Consider the following 23,244-nt stretch of genomic DNA (forward strand, 5'->3'; position numbering starts at 1 on the left):
TTTATTATGTTTCTGTAACACTTTTTCAATTAAAATATGATAAATAATACTAAAAAAGTATAAAATCTTTAGTCAGTAGGGAAGAGGCTATGTATCAGAGTTGATGCCGATGTGTTTTGGTAGGTGGTGGATTGGAGCGGGTTGGTGCGTGGTGGGTCAGAGTGGGTCATTGTGGATGGTGGATCCGAGTGGGTCATGGTGGGTGGTGGGTCTGAGTGGGTAATGGTGGGTTGTGGGTCAGAGTGAGTCACGCTTGGTGGAGGGTCATAGTGGGTCATGGTGGGTGGTGGATCAAGTTTTTATTGACCCACGTAATCACTGCCACAGAAGTTCAGTGCTCGCGGTCCCGTGTTCAATTCCCGGTGGCAGATCTTTTGAAATTGTATATGTCCTTTATGTATCTGTGTTCGTGTCCCTGCGTTCAAAATTGCTGAAAATAACTGTAAAACCAGTAATACTAAGTATAATAAAGACAAATTACGGAGATGCTTTCGATGAATCAGAAAAGAAAGTGTTCTCAGGCACTATATGTCTATTTTTGTTTTTAATTTAATTTTGAAGTCTCTTCACTATAATATTTAATCATGACAGATATCAGTGTGTTTCGTTGTTATCATAAACGTGTGCAATTTGCTTCAAAAACGAGTTTTTTGACTCTTACTTAACAGAGCAGTCTTAGCGTAGTAGCGTGAGTATCCGTTTGGTAATTCAGGGGTCTCGTGTTCGATTCTCGCTGCGGAAAGTTTTTATCAACTCGAATATTCATACTTTTGATGTGTAATAAAATTAAAAATACTCAATTTCTTTCAGTTTTACAAGTTAGAATGGAGACGGCTTTCTTCATAGGGAAATACTAGCAAAATGACGTTAGATGTCTCTGTACAACCTTGATTTGTGAAAACGTAACGTGTTTAGCAAACAATTCATGAATAAGACCCCTAAGGGTCGTGCTTATGGCCTAGTATGAGTCATAAATATATCTGAAACGATATTGTTTCCGAGCAATTATTCCGAACGTTCCGAATTAGTCCTACTGCTAAAAATAATATTTTCGTTCACCATTTCCAACACGTTTCATATATCCATTCAACTAAAATTTGTAAATAGGCACTATTTTTTATATTTGTATGTATATTTTGCTAAAATATCAATATATCGCATACATAATCCAATGTCTTTTATCCAAAGAAAGCGTGTTACTATGTATCGTGGTGAAGACAAATCCTACTTAGTTTCTGTTTAAGCATCCGAAGTTTCGATATTAATATTGTCCAGGAGCTGACATCTTCTTTCTCACGTATCGTTTCCTTTCGGACACTGATCCCTCGAAACTTTATTTTATCGTTTCTTTTTCTTTTCCTATCAACTTCAGTATTCTTATTTACATTGCAGTAGGACGTAATGTTGAGATCTTTTATTTTCAGTAATAATAATAATAATAATAATAATGCTTTTAAAATTTTTAAAGTTGCCCTAAAATTAGGGAAAACTTACAGATAAGGATGTCTGGACTTGCAGAACACACCTCTACAACTCAGGCCCGTATTTATATATTGTGCATCCCTGTGCTCTAAATAACTTGCCGTCCCTGCAGAAAAATTTGCTGCCCCCGCCCATCTAAAACGACTATATTAGAGTTGAATTCACAGTTTTTGGGATCGCTAAAATGAATAGTGACAGTTTTAATATAATTCAAGATAATATCCCACTCTCCAGGAAGAGGGCAAGATTTTAAAAGTAGTCAAAAACGACAGATATTAGTGTTGAATTCATAGTTTTCTAGGTCGCTGAGTTTAATAGTATAACTTTTCACGAGGTTCAAGTTCATCCTCACCCCTTGGAGTGGGGGGTTAAAGAGGATGACTTTTTAAAAATATTCAGATAAGCGAGTTAATTAGTAACTACTATAATTATAACGAATAAAACAAATGAAGATATTTTCTTGCCCTTGTGTGAGACTCTGGTGGTTGTTAGTTTTAAGTAATACTTTATCATGAATTTTTAAAAAATCCAAAATTTTGCCAATCCCTAAATTCTGCCGCCCTGTGCCCGATCATGAAATAGCACTTACCTAAATACGGGCTTGCTGCCACTACCAAAATTTTAAACCAAAGCGTTGCACTAAAATTTCATGTAGAAAGTATTCTTCTGTACGTGTTGAGGAAAAGAACTGTGATAAAAATAACTGAATATTACTGAACGGTAAAGCATATAATAAACTAATTTTTAGGATATGTACAAGTAATTATAAAAGCTTTGCTACAAAAATACCTACACAGACCATAAGAAATTCAATGAGTTCCGAAATAGAAAGTAACAAAATAGCGTATAAGATTCAGTCTACAAAGCAATTGTTACTAAAGAATGGTCATACACTATTTCGAGAATAGAGATAAAACGAGAAATATTTACGATATTTTTGGTCTCGTCTCTCGATTTCTATCTCCAAAGCGACACGATAATTTGAGTTAGCCTTGTCCCGCCTTGAATGTAAAATGTTAACTCTCGTCTCAATTTTTTTTTTTTTTTGCGTTGTTTCAGAAACGATTTGAGAAATTCCCCTTCTCGTGAGCAACGCTAAACAAAACCGAAATATTCCTGCCAAATGTTACATTTCTCGTTGTAATGTTATGCCCTGAGCGATAATAAGCTCCTAACTTTTAATCTTCTATGATATATTAATTATGATTATTCGTTTATTATTATTATTCCTGAAGATTTGATAGTTCAAGTATTGAAACATCCGAGTATTCAAATATCACCAGAAAATAAAACGTGTGTCACCGCCGATCAATCGCCACCAAAAATTCTAAAGTAAAAAAAAAAAATACTTGTCGTCGTGGATGCGATTCGATTCGACTAACCTTCAGATTACTTGTCGAGCGCCTTGACCATTTAAATACGATTACTACACAGCAATTGATTTGTATTTAGTTTTTTTACGAGTATAATGCACGTGCCGTATTTGATTCAAAATAAAGGCGTTTTTTATTTTTTTAATTCTGTAATGTTGATAATTTAGTAAATACAGTGATATAATTCCCTCCGAGTCCTTAATTACATGTTCCTGTGTTTTGTCAATCAATCTGACTATTAACAAGGTATTGTTTTAAGTGAAGAGAAAAGACTCTTTATTTAGGCGAACCGGAATAAGTAACGCTTTAGATGAGTGGTTAGCGATGTAGTTTCGTAATCCGGCAATCCGTGTTCGATTCTCGCCTTCGTCGTTTACACTTTTTAAAATGTTTCATTTAGAAGGGTGAGCTCCAGTGGGATGCTGCTAAATGAAAGATAATCTCCAGTGGAGAAATTCAGTGATGATGTAATCCTGAAAATAATGGAAGGAAAATGTATGGAGAAAACGAGTTACAGAGTTAATTCTGTTAATGGTTCTATATTTGATATTAACCGTTAATTTCGTGCATTGTTAAATTGTTGTTTATTGACACTATATTCTTCTCTTTTTTCCTTGTGTCTGAATGTGTAAATTTGCACAAATATTAAACAAATCATGAACCGTGAGTTATATTTGCAACTTAAGGAGAAATACGCTTAGTACCTGTTAGTTCTCCAACTCTTTTAAGTGTTATCGAATTTTGCTTTTTTAATATTTACAAATAAATTACTGCACAACAATATTTACCATTTTCAAAGGTCATTTAACGAATAATGAAGTCAGACAAGTTTTTGTTTCGAAGTAACATTAGGTATCAATCAGTGGTGCCAGAACCTAGGAGCTCAGGCCCTGTTAGACCCCCAAAATTTGCATTAGGGGCTGGGTTTTTCCCCAGAATGATCAATCCATACTTTAATTGATTTGCAGGTAGGACTACTGTTAGTAGTTTTAAAACACAGTGCAAGGCTTTGTGTTTATTTTAAAAAATAAACTAATACATATACCGCATTATCTATCTGTATATTATTTGATACGCGTATATGTATAGTCATTTGAAGTAAGCTAACTTGTTTATATAATGCCTGGTTTGAGTTAATTATATGATTATTTAAGTTCGCCGACTGTTATAGTGTCATCAGCGCCACTGGTGTCCGTATATTTTTTTCTGGTTCTGTTCTGTGTATTGTGAGCACAAGTATGCAAAGACTCCCTTTTGTCATTTCGTCTGCCAGCGTTTTGCCTCACTCGTGCATAAAAACACTCTGTACAATTTGTTCTTTTCACCAGTGAGGGCAACTTCGTGCTGCTGTTCTAGCTACTCTACCAGGCGTAATTAATCTTGCAGCGGGCGTTAGTTGGGTTGCCTAGCTAACGGATTTTGTACTTCAAGAATTTCTGTGGCCCGCTGTACATGCTTGATACGTTTTTTTCTTTTCTGGTACAGTACGAAACCAACAATTTTTCCTTATGGAATGCGAACTCAAATGTTCCAATGTCTTTCTTGCGAGAAGGCTGGAAGGACGCGGTATCTCTGGGTTATTTTTTCGTAGTGTCCCAACTATTGTAAGATTGTGCCTCAGCATTTCTTCTGCAAGGGGAACTCTAAACTTCCTTCATTATACGAATGAACTAGCCGTAAATTTCGATCTTCTACATGTATCAAATAGTTGATAAATACGTTCATTAACTGAAAGAGGCAATTGAAAATGTTGACGGAAACAAGCATATTTAATGGTCATGATTTAGTATTTACATGATGGCTATGCAAGATCAAGCTTTAATGATCTAAGCGATATAATAAGAATATTATTCTCCAGTCAGTTTGTGTGGAACATTTTCTAAGTTTGTTGTTCCTAAGTTCGTGGTTTCTTTTTTTACGTTAATTATTATTATTAAATTTCAGAATACAATTTACGTTTCTTAAAACATGATTTTTAAGAATCCCAAGTTATTTCTGCAGTAACATGCATTTTCCGCTAACAAAATTTAACAATTAACACTGATGGCATGATTATGGAGAATTTATTAGTGTACTTCCCACATATACAGTATTTTGTTGTTGACGATGAAGTATTAGAAATCTCATTCTCTTTAGCCCTTTTCGAGAAATTGTCAAGAGTCCCACAAAATGTTATTTTTCTTATAGGTTGGTACCACTGCGTTAACGGCGCCTAGGCGACTAACAGGCTCAATATTGGACTTAAGAAGAAGTTGGTCAAGTGCTATATCTAGAGCATTGGACTGTATGGTTCACAGACTTGGACATTACGGAAATTAGAGAAGAAATATTGAGAGAGCTTCGAAAAGATAAAATGGAAAGAGAGAATAGTTTTAAAACGGATCGGGGAGAATAGGGCACTTCTAGCCTGCATCCTTCGTAGGAAGGCTAATTGGATTGGACACATCTTGCGAAGAAATTTTTTTTCTTCATACCGCCATAGAAGGGAAGATGAAAGGAAAGCGAGGAATAGGAAGAACACAACTGATGGATGATTTGAGAAACAGAAGAAAATATTGGGAGTTAAAAGAGGAAGCTGACGACCGAAAAACGTGGAAGAAACATTTCCAGGCCTAAATCATAAAAAAAAGAAAAAATCTAGTACCAGGACATGCCGAAATGCAGAATACTTAATAATAATAATAATAATAATAATAATAATAATAATAATAATAATAATAATAATAATAATAATAATAATAATAATAATAATAATAATAGGGCGAGCGGAGATTTTGCTACCCTACCTTCCTCCACCTATCTCGCCAAATTTCATACTAATTTCTTAGTTTAAATCCTTTATTTCAATTCTGTCTTCTCAATTCTTGTCAAAGATGATTACAACTTACTGTGGAGAAAAAGCTAAACTTCATTATTCAAAATACTTTAATCAGTCTACAACAATCACTTACAAGACCTAAAAATTTAAAACAATTGAAGACACGTCAATATATCACTTCTGGATTTGTTTCTATAAAAAACTAGCCATTGGTTAGCTGGGGGCTCGGCTCCCAGACCCCCGTGTTTGCTCGGCCTACGGCCTCACTTCTCTTATGTAGGCTATTAGCTTTTGCATCAAGAGTGAATTTCGTGTATTGCTCTTAACATTTCCTGCATTTGGCCCAGCTCGGAATTCCGCCTCCAGATCCCTCATTTGTTCGGCCTATGTCCTTGCATCTCTTAAACCCACAATTTTACCGAATTCCAAGTTTCTTTTCCTATTTCAACTATCTAAATGAGAAGATTTTGTATCCGAAGAAAACGCCCATTTAAATCACATGGGCTTTTTCATCCTTCCTTTAGACCCCTTAAAAACTAAAAATATTCTCTATGGGCAATTTTCCTGTGAGTTAGTTCCAGAAGAATCAAATCATACTAAATTTCATTGTTTTGATCCTGCCGGAAGTGCCTAAAATTGTGGGGGTGTAAATGTCCCATATAAATAACATGGGAAAGATTTTTCACTTCCCAATAAAACTACTAAAGTTCAAAATTTTTATTTTTGGTGATTTACTTAGGTAACGCTATCAAAAACGTTTAAGCATACCAAATTTCAAGTTTTTATTCCAATTCCAAATACCTAAAATATGAGATTATATTTGGTCTAGGAATTAATTCGTGCGGGTGGACAAGAGATGGTGCAACGAACGGAGCGTCCCACAGTTCCGTGTATCCACACATGTGTTGCAAACCTCTGTCATCGCGTATCGTTCGTAGTATAGGGCAGTGGATTAAAGCGTCAACAACACCAGTTTGTATTTAAGTGAACATGGCGCAATTTGTGCCTGATAAAGTGTTTTTGCGGGGTGTCCTGCTGCATTACTTTAACATGCAGAAAAGTGCGACTGAAAGTCATCGTATTTTGGTGGAAGTGTATGGTGACCATGCTCTAGCTGAGCGAACGTGTCAGAAGTGGTTTGCACGGTTTAGAAGTGGTGATTTCGGCTTGGCAGACCAAGAGCGAGCTGGACAGCCAAAAAAATTTCAAGACGAAGAATTGACAGCATTGCTCGAGCAGGATTCGTGTCAAACGCAGGAACAACTTGCAGCAGCATTAGGCGTAGATCAAACAACAGTCTCCAAACGCTTGAAAGCCATGGGAATGATTCAAAAGATGTCACATTGGGTTCCACATGAATTGAAAGACAGAGACGTTGAAAGACGAAAAACCATTTGCGAATTGCTGCTTCAACGACAGAGCAGAAAGGGGTTTCTGCATCGAATTATTACGGGTGATGAGAAGTGGATCCATTACGAGAACCCTAAACGAAAAAAGGCCTGGGTGAAACCAGGTGAACCAGGTCCATCACAACCAAAACGAGATATTCACTGTGCAAAGGTTATGCTGTGCATATGGTGGGATATGAAAGGTGTGGTGTACTATGAGCTGCTGCAACCGGGTGAAACTATGAATGGAGAACGTTATCGACGACAATTAATGCGTTTGAAGCAAGCTCTGGCCAGAACACGACCAGAATGGGAGAGCAGACATGATAAACTTATTGTTCAACATGATAACGCTCGCCCACATGTCGCAAAACCGGTCAAAACCTATTTAGAAAATGTCGGATGGGAAGTTTTACCCCACCCGCCGTATTCACCAGACGTTGCTCCTTCGGACTACTACTTGTTCGATTGCATGAACAACGATTTGATTGGACAGCGGTTTACTTCTTCAGAAGATATCGAAACATGGGTCTCTGACTGGATCGCTTCCAAGGATGAGGACTTCTTTCGCCACGGAATCCGTACATTGCCTGACAGATGGGCGAAAGTGGTGGCTAGCGATGGACAATATTTTTCTTAAGGTATTTATGTATTTTGTGTTTGTACTACAGTTTCAATGTGTGCGTACCAACCGCACGAATTAATTCCTAGACCAAATAAGTACCCCTCAAAAAAGGTAAAAAGGTCAAAAATGAGATTATGCAGAGGTTGTTCAGCCTACGTTTGGCCGATTTCGTTCCTTCCCCCTCCCGGGCAGAATGGACTCACCCGACCTGGCTAGTGGCGTCCTGCAGTGTAGTGCAGTGGCTTCCTGGGAATGGACTTGTTTCTCCGCGTGGACGACAATAACGCACAAAACAGGGCCATTGTTGTGAGTGTTGTGTTAAATTTGTTTTCAAGTGTATGGGTTTCCGCACTGTCACCAAAAAGCCGTCCAAACTAAGCCGGTTTTGGGAAAGCTATGTTGCGGCTCTTTATGACGCCCACTTTAGTGTTTCTGTCACTAGAAAACAGTGCAAGAAGAATGGTTGCAACATCATTTTAAGTGGAATAAAAAATGGTATCAAAAAGTACAAGGGCAACGAAGCTCCACCATTTGGATCACCAACGAAGCTACCTAGGAAGCGGGAATGCACCAAGGCCACCTCCAGCATGCAGAGGAAACTTCGCAAAATGGCAATGCAAGAAAATCCGCCAACACAAAGGTTTATGGCTAATCGTCTTGACGTGGCTTTGGGGACTGTGAGCCGGACGTTACACCATCAACTCAAGCTGGAAAAAGTCATGAAAGCTCGCGGCCATCTTCTCACGGATGCCCACCAAAAGGAACGAAAGTGTAACGCCCGGAAGCTGTACGAACTGCATCTGGCAAAACAAAGGTGGATGTACGTCGTAACGCTCGATGAAGCATGGATTTACCTTTCTTACTGCGGCAAACCCAGTTGCCATCATGTACCGAGAGAAAGGCGCCAAGAACATGAACATCAGAAGGTGTATCCGTGTCTGTAAAGAATCCTTCCCAAAAGGGTTCATGGTCGTTACTGGCTACTGTTACCGAGGTAAACTGAAGATTCGTAGGGTGGCGAAGAACTACCAAATAAATTCACAGTATTTTCAGGAGTAGATCATGCGGCCGATCTACGAGCATGAGATTCCAACAATGTACGGAAATGACGCCTATCTGGTGCGCATTCACATGGACAAGGCCTCATCACATACATCACGATCGTCCCTCACATTCTACAGGGAGATGGAGGAGGCAAGTGGTATACAGGTGATACCTTTCAATGAGGTACCTGTTAAATCTCTAGATGCAAGTCCTATGGACTATTGTGGATTTGGATTGCTGAAGCGGGCTTTGGGAAAACGGCGTGTGACAACTGTGGAAGGACTTTGGAAAGCTGTGCAAAAGAAATGGGACAAGATTCCCCTCCCAGTTCTTCAGACAAGCCTATTACAATGGAAATTACGCTGTGGGGCTATTGTTAGGAACCAAGAGAAACACATCGAGTACTTACGGACCTGGCGCCATGGATTCTTCTAAAATTTTAGGTAAGTCGAAATTGGCAGATGTAGACTGAACAACCTCTGTAGGTACTTCCGTTTCCTCCCACATTATCATCCTTATTCACTTCCCCAAATCATCCATCTCCATTAGCCCAGTGGGCATAATCGCGGAATGTTAAACTGAAAGATTTCATTTGTAGTATGCGTATATTGTGTCGTATTTTGTTGTTGATCATTTTTCATTTTTGCAGTCAAGTCGAGAGTTCAGGATAGACTACATGAATAACCAGTTCTTAAAAGATGGGGAACCTTTCCAATATGTATCCGGTTCACTTCATTACTTCCGTGTTCCATCCCCTTATTGGGAAGACAGACTACTGAAATTCAAGGCAGCTGGACTAAACGCAGTTTCAACGTAAGTTTTCTTTTCTTTTATGGTTGCTTCTAGACTTGTGAGAATGTAAATTAAATTAGAAATTAATTTTAGGTTACATGGAGATTACTTGAAAGGTACTCTTTTCGTTTCTCATTCATCATTTTACTGTTGACAATCTTGACACAACTTAGTATTTCTTTCCTTCTTTTATACATAGCCTCCATTGAAGTTTTATATCTTCAGATACAGACTTAGGTTCAAGTCACCAATATCATTGAATTTGCCATAAATAATTATTTTGTATCGTAGTAAATTCACAGTAAATATTGACGAAACTGATCGGTTTTGACAGAAGATGGCGATCAACTTAATATTCACGTCTTAAATTTTTGAGAATTGAAGCAAACATTTAAGACAATCCATTGTGACATTATTAAACTTCTAAATTAGCTTTAAAGTAATAACTTTGCCTTGATTCAAAAACCAACATTGTTAAAACATTTGATAATACAAAATTTTTGTTCCACGTGACATTATTCACAGTGAAGCCATAGAAGGTCGGAAGAATGGCCGCCCGGCCTCCCAAATATTGTTTATTAAACTTGTTTATTATTTAGGAAATGAAGAATGTATATATAGAAAATAAAAGAAAAATATTTTTTTAAAAACAATAAACCATTTCAACCCGTTAACATAATAAGAACAACTTACAGCACTTACATATCTTCGGCGCAGAAGACCTGGGTTCGAATCGTGGCTGTAGCTCATGTAATTCCTGCCCTACGTTAAGCTGTAAGTCCAAATTACATAGTGCTGAATGGGACGCTAAACGACAATCCACTCAATCAAATAATTGAAACAAATTAATCGTCCACTTAAATGCTTCCACTTGTAACTGAATTACAGAGTTTTGAATTTATTATTGTAGTACTAGTATCAATTACCCGCTTCGCTGGGTTAAATTAAGAAAAAAAATCATAATGTTCCGTTACTCAGTCGCTTTTTATTGTTACTGAAGAACTCTTTAATATCGGTCATTTTCGATTATACTTATATGTCCCCCTCCTCTCCCAATGTTGCAGGGCACGGCATCGGAAGTGCCATTGTTCATCTCAACGACCCCGAAAATTATGGATTCGACACTAATATCGGTCATCTTCGATCATTTTTAAATGTCTCTACTCTCCCCCACCTTTAAAATACACCGTCAAAGTGATATGACAAAATTCATCTCATGTTTAAACTTCATCTAGGTTGTGAATTTGATCAAGATCGGTCCGGTGGTTCAAGAGTTATTATGTTTTATTTATTTTTATATATCTCCCCATATCCCTCTCCCCTAAGTTGTACCGTTAAAGTTAAATGACAAAAATCATCCCAGGCCTGAAAGTCATCTATGTTGAAAGTTTGATCGAGAACAGAAAGGTGGTTCAAAAGTTATTAAGCTTTATTTACTCTTGTAGATCTCTCTCGTCTCCTCCCCTTCCCTAAGTTCTACCGTGAAAGTAATATGATAAAAATCACCCCAGGTCCGAGCCTAATTTATGTAGAAAGTTTGGTTAAGATGGGCCGGGTGGTTTAAGCATGATGAAGTCACAAAGACAATCACTTTTATTTTTTTTTTACATATATATCTTTCCCTTCCCCCTCCCCTGCGTTGCAATGTAAAACTGAAATGACGAAAACATCTCGAGCCCGAACCTTATCTACGTTGAAAGTTTGTTCGAGATCGGTCAGGTGGTTCAAGAATTATTAAGTTTTATTCATTTTTATAAATTTCCCCTCCTCCTCTCCCGCATCCCTAATATCTACCGTCAAATTGAAATGATGAAAATCTTTCCAGGTTCGAACGTTATCTATGTTGAAAATTTGATTGAGATCGTTCGGGTGGTTCAGGACTTCTTAACTCACAAATATAGTCACTTTTATTTTTATACATATTGATTTTAGTATATCTTCCCCTCCTCCCTTTCTCTATGTTGCTCCGACAAAGTGAAATGATAAAAAAAAAACATCCCAAACTCGAACCTCATCTATGTTGAAAATTCGATAGAGATTGGTCGTTTGGTTCAAGAATTCTGTTCATTTGGGAGCTGCGGCTTCCCTGGTAGGGTCGTCGAGACCCTGCACCCGGTAATGACAACGAGACCTGGGACGAAGAGTTCCGCACTTCCTCAGCGCTCCTGAAGTACGAGAGTGCATTAGGATACTAGGTATCCCATCCCAGACCCAAGAGCACACACTGCACGCTCCTTGAGGGCAGTACCTACATCATCATCTCGGTAAGGCGTTGGACCCGCCCACACTTTACACACACCAACTACCAACTCTTTCATACGTGTTGCGGTACCACGAAGCCTTATATCCCGGGCCCAACGCCATGGCCTAGTTGCCCATTTCCGAGGATAGTCGAAGCCTCACCTCCGCCAGTAGGTTGTTGTTCAGCGTTCAAGACGGTCTGTTTGGAAGAGTTGCCCTGGGTGCTGGACATCTGAGATAGATACTTGTTTCCAAGAACCACTCGAACTTATCTCCCCTTCAAAGCATCCGGTCCTCCACAAGGCAGAGGTAACAGGCTGTCATGAAGGGGCCCCTCCTCCATTCTCAGCACAGTGTTGAGACCGGCCACGGCGAAATTATTTCCGTGTAATAAATTCAAACTGGCATGACCTAAACTCAAAATACACACTTTACACATTTCAACGATGCACAACGCCGTAAACTTAGAGTTGGAAAACGCCACAATGAACCTCTCTCAGAATGTGTTCAGTTTCGGCGGAATTAGACTCCGCTCGATCACACTACTCTCATGCGCGACTAACAAGATACTGTTGCTTGCCTTGTGGGAATGTCACCGTAATTAGTTGCGCATGCGCGGTACAGTTGCACACTGACTTTAGCTTAATATAATTGGATCAACTTCTGTATGTTTAACGCCTGTCCAGTAGGGAAGAAAATTGTGACTAATTATCATTTTTAAAAACAAACACGAATGAGTCAGTGATTTGGCAATTCCATCAGTGGTCTGCACACCCAAGAAGAATCCTGAGTCAAAATAATAATCAGCCAAATACACCAAGCCTTCATTACTACATAGTTAATTTGTCATACTAAATTTCTCCCACGATGGATAGAACACGAAAACCCTAAACTCTAGCCAGCACGATCACCGGACTTAAACACGTTGAATTTCGAAGGTATCTAACTACTATCTAATGATATACAGGTCGTTCAGTTATTTCTAAACATATTTACATATTTTTGGAACATCCTACTTCATATGCCTCGATCATATTATCTCCATTATATTTGGTGACCCAAACATGTTGTGAAGCTCTAAAGTATTCAATGACATTTCAAATATCAAACTTGAAACTTCATCGTTTTATGATTTTGAGCTTCAACTTAATTTTGACTTCGTTTCATAACAGTTTGAAATTTTTTAATCAATAATAGGTGTGTTATCAAACGTAGCGATATGTTCCTACAACACCTTTGGAGTAGTCCTGAATTTTATGTGTTATTTCAACGTACATCTACCAGGTTGTAGAAAAATGTCTGATTTAAAAGTATGTGAATCACCAAAACAAACGCAAAATCTCATAAACGTGAAAAACAAGTTTCTTCGGAATTGAAGACTTTGGGGCAAAACCCCGTTAAGTCCAAAAACTGAAAGTGTAAAGGAGATAGCTTCACAAGGGTTTCTCCTCATCCGATTTTCTTCAAACTTGGCACCTATATACTAGACCGAAAATAAATCGAAACGTATTGTTTTCTTTCTTTCGAAAGATAGGTGAAGGGGGGCAAGGGGCCCTTTTTCAGAAACGGGTCCCCTTGTTTAAAGGGCTACATTAAAGAAACTACACTCTGCCGATACAAAGATGACTTCAAAATAAGACGTACTGGTTTTTTCGTTTCTGCGAGAAAAGGGTTACAGGGGGCAATGTTCAATTCGAAATGACAAAGGACCCCGCAGAATCCTTACGGAAGTTGAATTTCGGTGGAATTGCTTGAAGCTGTTATATGTTGTAGATATGGTGTTCCTGAGAAAATGTCTCAATGGTCACAATCACAAATCACTAATCGTTTGGTCACGGCCGGGCTACTTTCTTGAAAACAGGCGAGTATAACGATGTTCTGGATTTTCATAAGATTGAGTAAAACTAACTAGGAATGTACTTGAACCTGAACTCACAAACTGTGGGTTATGTATATATTTCCTGAAAGCTTGGGTCAAGGTAAGATCAAAACCGGTTACTAAAATTGGGGAGGTTTCATACATTCCGCTTGGGGACAACACTTTACTGATTTTTATTAAAATCTTCAAGCGTGTCCATAAAGTCCGTTGCAACCCCGAAAAATCTGAAATCTGGTGAGACAGATATGAAAACAGAAATACGTGTCTTTCATCATTTCAAAAGGATTACGTATCAAAGTAAAATTAATTGTTCCAGGGTTCCCCGCAGGGTCACAGACGGGGTCAAACTCAAAATTTTTAAATGGAATCCGTCGTCAACATGCATATCGTATGAAAGTTGATGTTAAATGAAAGTAGATAAATCAAGTCTCGACTCTCGACTATAAGCCTGTGCAAAATAGCGGTGGGTCAAAATGTCAACACAATCTTTATTGCAAAGTCTGCGGCCACTCGTATATATTTGAAGCGGTGGGATAGGTGTAAAAACAAAAACACGGATATCTCGTTATTTCAAAAGTATAATAATTCAAAGTAAAAAATGTTCCAGGGTCCCTCGCAGGATACCGTCGGGGTCCAACTCAAAATGTTGAAATTGGAAATCATCACATCTGATTCATTTAATTTCGCACGTAAATCGCGAAGTGCACGGGTGCTCCATCCTAGTCCTCCATGCCAAGCAATGTTACCAAAGAAATGTTGGTAAAACCTAAAACCGTCAGAAAACACCTATTAGAGGTATGCCATTTTCAGATCACGCTGTATAACATATCACAGTTTCAAGCAATTACACCGAAATCCAGAAAACCGTTCGTTACCTGTTGCTCGTTTAAAAAGTGGCCCTATAGTGGCCAAACAGTCAGTGATGGGTAGTTGTGCCTCTTGAGATTTTTCTTAGGATCACAACATCTAAAACATATCACGGTTTCAAGCAATTCCGTCACAATACAGAATACCGTTATCTTCAGCTCTTTTAAAAAAGTGATCCTGTAGTCGCCAAACGGTAAGTGATGGATGCTTTTGCAAATTGAGACTTTTTATCAGGATCATAATATCTACAACGTATCACGGTTTCAAGCAATTCAACCGAAATCCAGAATAACGTTATCTTCTGCTGTTTTCAAAAATATGGCCAAACGGTCAGTGATTGGCAGTTGTGCTTATTGAGACTTTTTCTCAGGATCTCAACATCTACAACATATCACAGTTTCAGTTATTTTAATCGAAATCCAGAATGTCACAATCTCCGGCTGCTTTCAAAAAAATGGCCTCACAGTTGCCAAAGAATCAGTGGTGGGTTGTTATGCCCATTAAGACATTTCCTCATGATCACAATATCTACAACATATCACGGTTTCAGTCATTTTTATCGAAATCCAGAATGTCGGTATCTTCGTCTGTTTTTAAAAAAGTGGCTCTGTAGTGGCCAAACGGTCAGTGATTTCTGGTTGTGCCCATTCAGACTTTTTCTCAGGAACACCATATCTACAACATATAACAGCTTCAAGCAATTCCACCGAAATTCAACTTCCGTGAGGATTGTGCGGGGTCGTTTGTCATTTCGAATTGGATATTCCCCTCTGTAACCCTTTTCTCGCAGAAACGGTAGTCCTTTAATGAAGGGGACCCGTTTTTGAAAAAGAGCCCTTTGCCCCCTTCACCTATTTTTCGAAAGAAAGAAAACAATACGTTTCGATTTATTTTCGGTCTAGTATATAGGTGCCAAGTTTGAAGAAAATCGGATGAGGAGAAACCCTTGTGAAGCTATCTCCTTTACACTTTCAGTTTTTGGACTTAACGGGGTTTTGCCCCAAAGTCTTCAATTCCGAAGAAACTTGTTTTTCACGTTTATGAGATTTTGCGTTTGTTTTGGTGATTCACATACTTTTAAATCAGACATTTTTCTACAACCTGGTAGATGTACGTTGAAATAACACATAAAATTCAGGACTACTCCAAAGGTGTTGTAGGAACATATCGCTACGTTTGATAACACACCTATTATTGATTAAAAAATTTCAAACTGTTATGAAACGAAGTCAAAATTAAGTTGAAGCTCAAAATCATAAAACGATGAAGTTTCAAGTTTGATATTTGAAATGTCATTGAATACTTTAGAGCTTCACAACATGTTTGGGTCACCAAATATAATGGAGATAATATGATCGAGGCATATGAAGTAGGATGTTCCAAAAATATGTAAATATGTTTAGAAATAACTGAACGACCTGTATATCATTAGATAGTAGTTAGATACCTTCGAAATTCAACGTGTTTAAGTCCGGTGATCGTGCTGGCTAGAGTTTAGGGTTTTCGTGTTCTATCCATCGTGGGAGAAATTTAGTATGACAAATTAACTATGTAGTAATGAAGGCTTGGTGTATTTGGCTGATTATTATTTTGACTCAGGATTCTTCTTGGGTGTGCAGACCACTGATGGAATTGCCAAATCACTGACTCATTCGTGTTTGTTTTTAAAAATGATAATTAGTCACAATTTTCTTCCCTACTGGACAGGCGTTAAACATACAGAAGTTGATCCAATTATATTAAGCTAAAGTCAGTGTGCAACTGTACCGCGAATGCGCAACTAATTACGGTGACATTCCCACAAGGCAAGCAACAGTATCTTGTTAGTCGCGCATGAGAGTAGTGTGATCGAGCGGAGTCTAATTCCGCCGAAACTGAACACATTCTGAGAGAGGTTCATTGTGGCGCTTTCCAACTGTAAGTTTACCGCGTTGCGCATCGTTGAAATGCGTAGTGTGTATTTTGCGTTTAGGTCATGTCAGTTTGAATTGTATTACACGGAAATAACCCCGCCGTGGCTGGTCCCAAGACCGTGCTGAGAAAGAAGGAGGGACCCGTTCGTGACAGTCGGTTACCTCATGCCTTGTGGAGAGGCGGATGCTTTGAAGGGGAGATAGGTTCGAGTGGTGCTTGGAAACAAGTATCTATCTCAGATGTCCAATACCGAGGGCAGCTCTTCCTCACAGACTGTCTTGAGGCTTCGGCTACCCTCCGAAATGAGCAACTAGGTCATGCCCTAGGACCCGGGATATAAGGCTACGTGGTACCGCAACACGTATGAAAGAGTGGGTAGTTGGTGTGTCCAAAGTGTGGGCGGATTCAATGCCCTACCGAGATGATGATGTAGGTACTGCCCTCAAGGAGCGTGTAATGTGTGCTCTTGGGTCTGGGATAGGATACCTAGTATCGTAACGCACACTGGTACCTCAGGAGCGCTGAGGAAGTGCTCTCGTCCCAGGTTTCGTTGTCATTACTGGGTGCAGGGTCTCGACGACCCTACCAGGGGAGCCGCAGCTCCCAAATGGCCTTTGTCATTAAAGGTAGACAGTCTATAGCAGCCATTGGGTCTGGTAATGTACGGTGTGCCTCTACCGTAATAAGAGAAAGTTCCGTATTCCAACCCACCTACCGAAAGAGGGTGTTGTGGTCCCTCTTAATGGTGTCCTGTACGTACCATTGGGTTCAGAATGTAGCTTAGCTACGACGTGTACGTAATACCTAGATACGTAAAATATAGGTAGCTCCGTATTGTTTGGGCGGGCCTACAAGGGGAGATACGGCTCCCTAGGGAGACACGGCTCCCAATGACAATGTATGTTTTGAACAGATAGTCTAGGCTCTGGTAACGTACGGTCTACCTCTACCGTAATTAGAGGAGGTCCCGTCTTGCTTAGCGCTTTGGGGATCTTACGGTACAATTTGTACCATACGGGGTGTTTCATGGTACATTGCGTTATAACTCTCCTATTTGAGCTTTTTCGTCCGGTTTTTTTTTTTTTTTGAAGTCCAGAGGCATTGTAGAAGACATTACGTATGGTTTCACACCTTCCTGCGTCGAGAGATAGAAGGTGATGACGTCATAAGTCTAAAATTTATATTTTCGTGTAATACTTTCTGGGGGGGGGGTTTATGTAATGTATTTTTGGCGGGCTTATTTTTGCACGTAGAAGATTGAAATGTTGCACAAACATACAGTCCACCGAGCAGTATTTACCAGATTTTTTTCAGATTTCTGCGTTAAAACAGGGGGGCACAGAGGGGCTAAACGTTGAAAAAGGGAAATTTTTACCAAAAAATTCCTTTCACGGGATTTTCCCGACTTAGATACATGATGGAGACAAGTGAATGGTACCGCCTGAAAGGCAGTTCTATTGTGAAGAGAATGATGGGCGAAACATTACCCTAGGGTAATTAGGGATGTCTCAGGGAATGTTTTAAAATTTCCCTCTGTATACGGGAATATGGGTCATTGTCGGTATATTTTTTTGCCGGGCTTACTTTTGTACCTGGAAAATTGGAATTGTGCATAAACATTCAGCCCACCGAGTAGTGTTTACCAGATTTTTTTCAGATCTCTGCGGTAAAACGGGGGTCCAGGGGGGCTAAAACTTGAAAAAAGGATATTTAGACCCAAAAAATCCCGTATTTCCTCATTTTCCCGCCTTAGATACATGATGGGGACACGTGAGTCATACCGCGTGAAAGGCAGTTCTATTCTGAAGAGAATGATGGGTGAAACATGACCCTAGGGTAATTAGGGATGTCTCAGGAATTTTTTTTACCTGAGATCATGGTGTTTTAGGGTAATTTGGGGAATGGTGGAAATTCCTGATAAAATTTCTCCCGCCCTTCGTATTCAAGATGGAAATTTGGAATTTGGCACACACATTCAGTATACGAAGTACTATTTATCAGATTTTTTTAGATGGCTACGTTCACACAGGGCCGCTCCAGGGGGGCCCAAAGTGCGAGAAAAAATTCTCTCCGAAAATTTCCCTTTGACATCATTTTTCCCGCTCCTGGTATACGGTATTAGCATGCAAGTGGTATCATTTGAAAGCCAGCTCCATTCTGAAGAGAATGAGGTATGAACCATAACCCTAGGATAAATAGTGACGATGCAGTAGCTGCTTGACTGAAAGTCTAAAAAATAGCCCAAAAACCCCAGATCCCTTAAGGGTTAAACGATCCTACCGGGAGGGGCGTGTCGGATTCCTTCTGGTTGAGGGACTGAACGGAGGTGGGGGAGGTGCCTATCCCAGGAATCTGGGCAAAAGCACTGACCTCGCTGAAGGGAGAGACTCGGTCGGCTATGGGCCGGCACCAAACTCAGATGGTGACTTAACATGTACCATAAGAACCATGATGAGATATGGGAATATCTCGACGTGTGCGTGGTACCTCTACACGCGAAGGCGGTTGTCAATTGAACGATAGAGGTAGCCGGGACTGAACAAGCCCCCTCGGGCATGTCTGGGGCTCCCGGATTTGGGTTGGACTCTGCCGGGCTGTGGTCATACCGTGGGATTCAGTATCACATGGGAGCTAATCCCAGGAATCTGGGTAACGGTGAGCGCGTGGGGAAGGTGAGCTTGCCTTGAAACATTCGGGCGCCATACCTGCAGAGTATGGTAGGACTGGCTTGATAGCAGTCTGAATTCACCAGTAGGTAACTGGTAGATGGAGCCTCGCCTCTGCCGCGCAGTGGGCGTATCCCACTCCCTTAGAGAATGGGGTATACACGCTAAAGCGTCAAGGTTAGGAACAAATCTTGACTGTGAACATCGTGCACAATGACCAAGGTCCAGATTGAGGAAAGCGGGTCGGGTGCATCAGAGCTCTACTAATCCATCAAATAGGCTGAGCGGCCACAACACGTCTTGTCAACGTCAGATAAAACGTAGAGGTAGACCACTAGCTCTAATGTATTATACGGAAATATGCGGCACATAGTTCTAGGTCTACCAACGACGCGAGCAGCTTGAAACCGGCCTCCTATGATGAGAAACCCGCCCCTATTGCGTGTGGTTCTGCGTATGACGACCTACGAAAATCTCCACACAGCTTACTATGGTCTCCAAATGCCGCAGATTTGAGACGACAATTAACTGCGCTGAGTGAGTGAGTGAGAGCTGAGTGAGAAAGGAACTACAGGAGGCTCTATAAACGTCATCTCATGGGTTATTGGTGTATGTGTATTGTTACTTTTGATGAGACGTATATTTAACTCACAAACTGTGGTAACGTTTGTGTCACTACATCAGACATGATGGTGCTAAGGGCCGATGATCATCCTTCAGCCAGTACGCAGAGAGTTTTTCAAAAGGTTCATGATTGTGGCCGGTCTCATACAGGGGGAAACTGCATCTGCGAAAGATGGAGTGAAACGTCAAAATCAATGCTTCGCACTACTAAACTCGTGTCCTTACTGAAATGTACCACCATGAAATCCCAGTATTGTATGGACAAGACATGAAGCTGGTTAAACTGCATCAAGACAAGACATTCAGTCATACGGCGAAAACTTCGCTGGAATTCTATCACCGTATAGAACAGGAAACTGGAATTTCGGCAATTCACTTCTCTAACATCCCTGTCAAGAGTCTAAATGCCAACCTAATAGACTATTGCGCTTTCGGACTCCTCAAGGAGCGTATGTCCTATCTTCGAGTCCGCATCGTCTCCAGCCTGTGGAATTCCTGTAAAGAAAAGTGGGATAAATACCCCTGGTACAGCTGCAACGCGATCTCATGCAAAGAAACCTCCAATGCCGGATAACAGTCAGTAGAGGGAAACTGCAGATCGAACACAATCAGTGGCAGAAACACAGCATATTCTAGCTAAGTCGCACTTTCAAATTCAACCCAATATAAATGGATCATTCTCTGTAAAGCTGTGGCAGCACCGTCACTTGCCCTTACTGCATTAGATGGTAAGAGAGATGAAGATTTGTTAAAGCACATGCGTACAACAGATCTCAGATCAATATTGTGGATGAATTCAAAGTTCGAATTCCTCACTTATTGTCACTAATAGCGCCTTCTTTCCTACAAAATCCATTACATGCAACCGTGGATGAATTATGTGCATAGATACTGATGGAGCACATGTCGACAGACATGTGTGACGTCATTACAATTTTACAAAGACCCAAATGATAAGGTTAAAAGTTTATTAAATTCTTTTAAATGATATAAAAATCTATCGGTTAGTACAATAATGTTCTAAATTAGTTGCTTATTTTTGGAACAACCTATACACTTTACTAGTGTGTGTATAGAATTCTAGTTAGAAGACCTTTAAAAATAAGGGGGAAAATTTCAGTAGACACGAAGACACGAGGTAATTGGAAGTAATAAATAATATAGTTAAACGCAAGCATAAATTTTCTATGGTTTACAGTGGTTTAATGAACCCTGAAGATTTACTAGATGTATCAATATTGCTGTTGTTAAGAGGCCTATATCTCATTTATATATTGAGGTATTCTTTTGATGTTTACCATACATTGTTGGGATCATCAAGTGTAGGAGGCTCAAGTGGGCAAGTCATGTAGCCAGAATGGAAGAAAGTAGGAACGCTTGCAAAGTTTTAACTGGAAATCTAATCGTAAAATGACCATTAGAAAGATTTAGTGGGAGGGCAGCATTAAGATGAATCTTGTAGAAATATGAATATAAAGTAGAAACTGGATCAAGTAGTTAAGAACAGGAGTCAATGGAGAGTTTTTGTGAACGCCATATTGAAGCTCAAGACTCCTTAGGCTATAGAGTAAGTGAATTAGTTAGACGATCTTTTGTTCTTAAAAGAAAGAATATCGCTAAAAGAAAAGGTAAGGTAATCAAATATTCAATACCTGTAGCTTTTCCTTGTTATTGGAATCATAAATGTTAAAAAGATTTATTTTTTATCTAGATATGTGGAGTGGAGTCTTCATCAGCCGGAGCCTGGAGTTGTAGATTTTTCTGGTGATCTGGACCTCGAGCGTTTCATCAAATTGGCCAATGATATTGGATTGTTGGTCCTTTTGAGGCCGGGGCCATATATATGTGCAGAAAGAGAATGGGTAAGTTTTTTTTTCTTGAAAATAGACACAAATTTAGATTCCCAATTTAAAAACCCAATACAAATCTTAAAATAGGATGGCGCGTCAATTAGATGATACTTTTTTTCTGCAAAGTGACTTGTGGCATGGAAGCTTTTCATAGTGATGAATCTTGTTTGAGACCTTGAGAACATATGGTGAAAAATTTTAACTCCGTCGGTAGCCAGCATAGCGGATGACCTAGCTAAGTGTAGACTGAGATTGTGACAACTGGTCACCGTTTCAACAATGGAACGGAAAGTGAATATCAAGTTTTGAGCGAACTTAGGAAATAGTTGATATTTACATTTATTTTTCTTGTTTGCGTCTTTTTGAGTAGCGCAAGAAATTCAGTGCTGAGAGTAGGTCTATGGAAGATGATGAGTACCCAGATCCAAGCAGATTTGTCAGAATTAACGTAAATGATTGACAAAGTTCGTGATATCATTTTACATGACCGAAATGCAAGTCTCAAAGCGATAGACTTTGTGGTTGTAAATAAGACGGCTTGTGAAGAAGAACTTCGTCGGGTGGTCGCCAAATGTAACGGATGAGTGAAGGCAACAGAAGCTCTGTGCAAGTTTTGTGCCCCATTTCTTAAGAAACTGGAATGTGTCATTCTCAGGAACTGATGGTCGCTGCTGAAAGGGAACGAAATTCTTTCCAAAATATTATTGAAGAGAATAAATCTGGGTTTTTCAGTACGATTCGGAAACTAAGCAGCAGAATACTGAGTGGAAGGATCCTGATTCGTTCCAACTTCAAACAATTCGTCAATCAAAATCAAGACTCTCCCTTATTGATTTTTTAAGGACAACAGATGACGGGGAACTTGTACGCAGCGGCTAAATTGTCACTGGGGCTTTTATGTGGAAATTCTGAAACATCTGCTGTGAAGAATCATATCAGAGAGACCAAAGTATGGAGTTGCCTCCAGTGGAAGCTGTTGCATGGCAATGCCTCAGCACACGACACAGTCGTTATTAATGAGTTTGCTGCCCAAACAGTGCTTTTACTACATCTCACTTACCCTCGCTAATCCTGTCCAGCTATAATTGCTTTCTTTTCACAAGCAAAAAGCAACACTGAAGGACGTCTTTTTTATTACTACGCTCCTACCATCGAGAATGCATTGACGAGAATCTTAAACACTATCACAGACCAGAACTTCAGAAAAGTCATTCCATTGCTTACTGGATCGCACATACCAAAAAAGGCTGATATTTAAAAAATGATAGAAGAGGAAATTTATCGTGATTGGCATTCAAGTATATACTTTGACTATTTTTCCATATCGTAACCATAAACTTCCAAACATTTCTGGTAGCCTGGCACAATCTTCTGTATACAATCTGTGTAAAAAAGAAATCTGTCAGTCAAAATTTGATTCACTGTTTTCGCTTACTCTTCTGGCAATTCTTTGTCGAGTTCAGTTTTGTGAACTGACGATTGGATCGAACTAACTTGTTAACGCATTTCTCCAGATCGCTCGTCTGAACACAATCTTTCCGCTACTCACGTCGTCTTGAATACTTGAACGCCCTTCCCGAAACTCAGTACAACATTGCCTGACTTTCCCTGAACTCTTTACAGTTGGTCTGTAAATAATACACAATACCCGATGAATGTCAGCTGAAATCTGTCCTTTGGC

The 23,244-nt window shown here is 39.6% G+C and overlaps 1 protein-coding gene across 1 annotated transcript in view; it reads left to right on the forward strand.

Annotated features, from left to right (window-relative positions):
* LOC145671878 (beta-galactosidase-like) overlaps window positions 1-23,244 on the forward strand; it is a 96,405-nt gene that overhangs the window by 13,465 nt on the left and 59,696 nt on the right. Inside the window, exons 2-3 of the mRNA XM_081741106.1 lie at window positions 9,380-9,543; window positions 21,425-21,575. Of these exons, the coding sequence (XP_081597232.1) occupies window positions 9,380-9,543; window positions 21,425-21,575 (315 nt within the window). The remainder of the gene's footprint in view (window positions 1-9,379; window positions 9,544-21,424; window positions 21,576-23,244) is intronic.

This window comes from Thermobia domestica, chromosome 15, assembly GCF_964235325.1.
Source record: "Thermobia domestica chromosome 15, izTheDome1.hap1.1, whole genome shotgun sequence".
Taxonomy (NCBI): Eukaryota; Metazoa; Arthropoda; class Insecta; order Zygentoma; family Lepismatidae; genus Thermobia; species Thermobia domestica.